General features: G+C 40.1%; 1 protein-coding gene across 1 annotated transcript; it reads left to right on the top strand.

The window, feature by feature from the left end:
• The first annotated feature begins 6,066 nt into the window (after positions 1 to 6,066).
• Positions 6,067 to 6,858, top strand: LOC112001865 (uncharacterized mitochondrial protein AtMg00310-like). Its single transcript, XM_024034027.1, has one exon. The coding sequence runs from the start codon at positions 6,067 to 6,069 to the stop codon at positions 6,856 to 6,858; it is 792 nt and encodes a 263-aa protein (XP_023889795.1).
• The last annotated feature ends 209 nt before the right edge of the window (positions 6,859 to 7,067 follow it).

Raw genomic sequence — 7,067 nt, 5'->3', positions numbered from 1 at the left:
CTAGCACGGTTTATGTACTGTTGATTACTGTTTACACACTGTTCATACAATGTTCACATACTATTTATGTACCGTTCACGGGACCCACAACTATTTTATTCAAAAAAAATATTAAAAATTGGTCTCACGGTACTATTCACACATTTAAAAATTATTTTGCTACAGTATTTTCAATTTTCAGCAAAATAAGTTGTATCCAAACGAACCCTAAGTTGTAAATTTTTTACAATTAAAAGGGTGAATAATGCGTCATTTTAGTTGTTTGATGCTAAATTTTAGCATATCCTGAGTTTTAGAACTCCGGATATGCTAAAATCTTAGTATTGGTGTAGACATTTTGTTAAAATGCTAAATTTACCATTAAAATATAGCAAAATAGGCTGCAACAGTGAAGGCAAAGCCAATTTTTTTTTGGCTTTTGAGCTATAGTTGTGCATGTAGCTAAGATGGTAAAAGAAAAAAAATTATTAAAAGTTATATTATTTTATTGTGTTGGTAGTAGTGGTTATTGTTTATTGCAGTAAATATATTATTTTGTTGTATTAGTTACATTATTTTATTATGTTGAACACTAAAATAAAACTAATAATGTTGGGTGTTATATAAAGTGGGATGGTAAAATAAATAGAGTAGCTTTTTATGGTACCAAATTACTAAATTTTTGGCACCACTAATATAATACTCTAATAACTATTTTTAATTTGTCAACTTAGTGTGCTTTTGGCATTGGCTTAAAAAGCCAGCTTTTTTTATTATTTAACTTATTTTTACTACTATTCATGGGTCTCATTACACTTTTTAGTATTATTCATAGGTCTCACTGTACTATTTTAACTTTATCTATAGTACTTTTAGCAAAAAATATTTAGTTTTAGCCAAATAAATTATTTCCAAACGATCTCTTAATTACAATTGCAACTAGATAGCTAACCCAACTCAATGGAACCGGAAACTCTTGTTTTAAAAATACTATTATGTTGGGAAGATGTATTGCTAGAAATGCTTTTATTATATGTTTGTCTCTCTTTTTTTATATTCAATCATTTAAATCTTATTCGTAAAATAAAAGAATAATGCTAGAGATATAAATTATTTTACAATTTTTTTATAAATTGCTGATGTGGTAAATAATTATTGGTAAATAAAAAAATAATATTAATGATAGGTTTAAATTAAAACCAATAAGAGGCTGGCCATGTCAACATTTTATAAAAATATTGTAAAATAGTTTATGACTGTAACATTACTCTAAATAAAATAGTTTCAAAATTTTTTTCTTCCCTTTTTGATATTCCAACTCCTCCTTCAAATCTTGTTTTCCTCTAACGTTCCAATTTGTCAATTTATAAAGTATAGTATATTTTAAGGCCTAGTGGTTTTTGAGGCGTTATTTATGAGTACTTTAATTCGAAACCTTTAGTTATTATCTTGGAAGAGTTTTTTCGTTCAAAACTTTTAGTTAGTATATGTTGGAAGATACTCGTAAAAAGTTAGTTTGATTAACCAAAAGACTGGCATAATTGCATAAAGCAAATTTTGATAGCGCTCACTCTCCACACAATCCAAAAGGCAAACATTGGGGTGTGGTGAATGGTGATCCTTGACCATTAAAGCAATGTGATAGTGGCTTTGGCTTGCACCTATCTACATGTATTCCTTTCAAGCTTACCCAAATCTTATTTTCACTTTTTTACTGTTAGCCTTTGCTATTGAAATTTGAAAGTTGAAACCCCCCACACATATTAGGCCATTGGCTTTGCTTTAGAAGCTTTAATTTTTCAATTTTCAACCTTCTATCTGTAGCTTAGAATTCTCATCCTTTCAAGCTACTTGCCTTCCACCCCAACCTATTTAAATTTCTTTTAGGGGGGACTAGTTTTCTCTCTAGGTTTTCTTCGGGACCCTATAGGTGAAAAGAAAGGCTTGCAGTCAGGCAAAAATATCTCTCCGCTCTAACGGTAGAAACCAGTTTTTCAGTTCTGGTCTGTACACAGGTGTATTTTCAGTTCATTTTCAGTTTGCACCATGGAAGACATCGCAAACAGGTGTGCAAGTTTACGGTTATCGGATATAGAAGAATGTGAGGTGGATTTGACGCCACCAATGCAGGAAGCGAAGCACGTTTTGGCTGGAAAGTTTTGTACGAAACGTAGAGTGAATCTAAAGTTGGTGGTGAGGGTGCTAAAGTCCATCTGGCGAACTGAGAAGAACTTCGAGGTCTGCGACATGGGAGATAACAAGGCTCTAATCCATTTTGAGGAGGCGAACGATCTCGATAAAGTCCTTTTGCTTAGGCCCTGGTCGTTCGACAAATACCTGGTAGTTCTCCATAAGTTGAGGGCCGGGGAAGCGGTCAACAAGTTGACGTTCAACAGGGCTTCTTTTTGGGTGTAGATTCATGGTCTCCCCACTATGAACCAAACAAAAGAGGCTGGTTTACGGATCGTCGTAATACTGGGGGATGTGGAGAAGGTTGACGTGGATGAGAAAGGCTTTTGCCTTAGAGGATATCTACGCATACGAGTATCGCTAGATTTAACTAAGCCATTGTGTAGAGGCTAGCAGGTTCGAATAGGAGAATCGGCAGTGACATGGGTTGATTTCAAGTATGAGAGATTACCCATATTTTGCTATTGGTGTGGAAAGGTGGACCGCGACGAACGCGATTGCATCCAGTGGATTAGTAGTAAGGAATCACTCCGGACAGAGGACAAGCAATTCGGTCCGTGGTTGCGCGCGACTCAAGACCGTTTCCAAAGGCTGTAGCTGGTTGTGGCGTCAAACAAAAGCAACGTGGGATCACATGGAGTGGGTGAAGCCAGTGAGGGAGAGGGTCCGTTGGATCGCAGATCAGAGAGGATGACGACGAACCAGGGACATGATCATGTGCGTGCTAACGAGGGACCCACTAAGCCTGACACCGCAATCCAAACACTGTCTCACTCTCGTGAGAAGGTGCAGATTTCTTGCAATCTGAATCCTGCAAATTTCGAGGAGCATTTAAGGGAGATTGACGTTGCTATTACAGGTGTTGTTCCAAATTTGGTAACTTCACCATTAAAAGACCCAATCCTGGATATTGAGGATGGCACGACAAAGAAGACGGGATTTTTAATTTCAAATAACAAAGTCACAAAGTTAGAAAAACTAGTGGGCCCTGAGGATGGGCTCACACCCGTATTAGGCCAAAGTGAGATGGGCTTAACCTTAGAGCCATCCTTTTCTCATACCATTAATGAAAGCCAGGAACTAAACCCAACCCATAGTATTTTCTCTCTGGGGTCATACACCACAAAGTCTTTAGGTGGGACCAAGATAAAAGAGTTGTCAAGCACTATTCAGAAAAAGAAAAAGCATGCACGTAAAGTGGTGGGGAAAGAAAATCTCATGCATGAGGAACGGAGTGACGTATATGGAGATCCATATACAAAGCTTAAGATTTGATGGAGCTAATAGATAACAAGGAAGTAGGACCGAAGAGAAAGCTATGGTTGCCATTGATAGAAAAAATAATGGAAATGGATACATGAAAGAAACTAAAAATAGAAGGGGAGGTGTTGGTACTTAGTAAGCTTATGGCACAACAACTGGGATCGGTGATGGCTGCAGAACAGCCCCGCCAGGAGCAATGAATGCCGTATGCTGGAACTGTCAGGGAATTGGGAACCCCTGCACAGTTAAAGCTCTCCAGAAGGTGGTTTTGGAGGAAAATCCCATTTTGGTCTTTCTTATTGAGACCAAGCTTGTAGTATCAGAAATGGAAGGAATCAAGAGCAAACTAGATTGGCAACAAGGTTTAGTAGTACCTAGTGTACGACAGGGAGGGGGTCTGGCGCTTCTGTGGAGAAGCTCTATGAAGGTGGATGTTCAAACTTTTTCTCCTCACCATATTGACGCTATAGTTACTGACGATCATAGTAACCGAAAGTGGAGGTTTACTGGCCTTTATGGTCACCCAGAAACCAGCAAAAGGAAGGAATCATGGCGATTGTTGGAGAAGTTGGAAAGAAGATATGCTCTTCCTTGGATTTGTATGGGGGACTTTAATGAAATACTACACCTGAGGGAGAAGCTAAGGGGTATTTTAAGGCCGAAAAGACAGATGAACAATTTCAGGGCAACAATAAACCATTGCAAGCTTCCAAACTTGGGGTACATTGGAGCATACTATACTTGGACCAGGAGAATGGGGGCATGAGGTTGGGTTAGAGAACGTTTCGACAAGGCTTTGGTATCTTTGGATTGGCCGATATTGTTCCCGAGGGTTAGGTTGTATCATGTGGCAACCTCGACATCAGATCATAGTATGTTGGTCCTCAAAACTCCCCGAACTGGACAGCGAGCTCATCAAAGTTCAAATTTGTTTAGGTTTGAATCTATGTGGCTAAGGGACGATGAATGCAAGGACGTGGTAAACGAGGCATGGGAGAGAGGTAGGAGTATGGGTACCCAGCACCAGTTTACACAGTGCTTAGATGAATGTAGGAGGTCACTCTCTACTTGGAACAAAACTAAATTTGGTCATGTTGGCCAGAAGATCTCAGCATTACAGAAAAAACTCCAATGGCTTGAAGGGAGACATGATGGTCTTGTACGGATGGAGGAGATTCATGCAAGGAAGATGGAACTGAACCGGATGATGGGGGCTGAAGAAGATATGTGGCATCAGAGGTCGAGAAATTGTTGATTGAGGTCTGGTGATCGTAATACCTCTTTTTTCATGCTAAGGCCTCTAATAGACACCAACGTAATACCATCCACCGAATCAAGGATTCTAACGACACTTGGGAGGATGATGAAGAGGAGATTGGTAGGACTTTTGTGGAGTATTTTGAGCAAATCTTCACATCCTCCCTACCAACGGTCAGTGATGAACTCATTGATGCCGTTCCTACCAAAGTAACAAAAAGGATGAACTCCAGACTCTTACAAGAATTCCAGGATTCTGAGGTGGAGCTAGCTCTGAAGCAAATGCATCCAATGAAGGCACCAGGACCCGATGGTATGCCCCCCTTATTTTACCAGCATTTTTGGCCTACTGTAAAATCTATTGTTATACAAACTATTTTGGATTTTCTTAACCATGGTGCAGCTCCTCCTAAGTTTCATGAAACCCACATTGTTCTCATTCTTAAAAATAAAAATCTCGAAAGAGTGACGGACTATCGGCCAATTAGCTTGTGTAATGTGGCCTACAAGCTAGCATCCAAAGCATTGGTGAGCAGGTTGAAAATGGTTTTGAAGGATATAGTAGGTGAGAATCAGAGTACCTTTGTTTCAAAAAGGCTCATCACTGATAATGTGCTAGTGGCTCATGAGTTAATGCACCATATAAATAGGAAGAAGAAAGGTAAATGTGGGGAGATGGCTTTAAAGCTAGATATGAGCAAGGCCTACGATCAGGTGGAATGGGGTTGTCTACAGCAAATAATGGCTAAAATGGGTTTCCATGAAAATTGGACTCGACTAGTCATGAGATGTGTATCATCTGTTACATATGCAGTAGGTATCAATGGGAAGCCTTGTGGTCATATTACTCCATCACAGGGATTACATCAAGGGGACCCGCTGTCACCTTACCTTTTTCTTATCTATGCTAAAGGTTTATCGACTCTTTTGCACAAGTCTGTCCGAAGTAAGAAATTATGGGGTGTTGCGGCATCTGTAGGAGGGCCTAGAATCTCACACTTGTTTTTTGCCGATGATAGCTTGATTTTTGGGAGAGCCACAGTATAGGAATGTGAGGAAATCTAATGGGTATTGCAGGTATATGAAGCATCCTCGGGCCAGCAATTGAACATGAATAAAACCTTATTATTCTTCAGCCACAATACAGCCAACAGAGTTAGAGAGTTGATTAAGTCGAGGTTTGGGGCGCAAGTCATTAAACCACATGAAACTTATCTAGGGCTGCCTTCTTTGGTAGGTAAGTCAAAGAGGAATACGTTTGCCCAGATGAAGTAGCGAGTGTCAAATAAACTAGCAGGGTGGAAGGAAAAATTACTCTCAAGTGCAGGGAAGGAGATTCTGATAAAGGCGGTCACCTAAGTAGTACCATCTTACACGATGAGCTGTTTCAAGCTACCTGATACTTTATGTGATGAGTTGACTAGGATGGTAAGACAGTTCTGGTGGGGACAAGTGAAGGAGGAGAAGAAGCTAGCATGGATGAGTTGGGAGAAGATGTGTTTGCCAAAAGAAAAAGGTGGAATGGGTTTTAGGGACCTGAAGCTTTTCAACACGGCTCTACTGGCAAAGCAAGGGTGGCGTTTGCAGACAAACTCAACTTCACTGTTCTATAGAGTGTATAAGGCCAAGTATTTTCCTAGAAGTAATTTTCTTGAGGCTACTTTAGGAAGCCGGCCATCGTTCGCTTGGAGGAGTATTTTAGCAGATCTAGCAGTGGTGAAAAGAGGCGTAAGATGGCAAGTGGGTGATGGTGAACAGGTTCAAATATGGAGGGACAAGTGGCTCCATAACCCGAGCACGTATAGGGTGGTAACACCTGAGAATCACAGCTTGCAAGTGACACATGTTTGTGACCTAATTGATGGTGACCGAATGGAATGGAAGGAGTATCTGATATGCCAAATATTCTTCACCCAGGATGTGGATGCAATTTTAAGCATTCCCCTTAGCATGCATGGAGCTCGAGATCGTCTGATATGGGCGAAGAACAAAAATGGGAAGTTTACGGTAAAGAGTGCATATAGGCTGGCCCAAGAATTATCCACAGAAGGGAGTTTGCTTGAGAGCTCAGACCCTGCAGCCTTGAAACAAGTTTGGAGGGACCTTTGGAATATGCGTGTGCCGAACAAGGTCAAACACTTGCATGGAAGGCATGCAGAGACATTTTAGCCACAAAAGAGAATTTATGGAGGAGAAGCATCACCAAGGATAATCTCTGTGAAGCTTGTGGGAAGGATCCAGAATCCGCATGTCATATTTTTTGATCTTGCCTTCGAAAGGCAACAAGATGATCTTGCCTTTCGAAGTCAACCCATCTTGGAAATTCATAGATGTGATGTGGAAAATACAAAAGTGGTCAGCCTCATTCCCTGGCTTGG

The sequence above is a fragment of the Quercus suber genome, unplaced genomic scaffold (genome assembly GCF_002906115.3).
Source record: "Quercus suber isolate HL8 unplaced genomic scaffold, Cork oak 2.0 scaffold_9, whole genome shotgun sequence".
Classification (NCBI taxonomy): Eukaryota; Viridiplantae; Streptophyta; class Magnoliopsida; order Fagales; family Fagaceae; genus Quercus; species Quercus suber.
The sequence above is the reverse complement of the archived record's forward strand: the minus strand, read 5'-3'. Positions and strand labels throughout refer to the sequence as shown.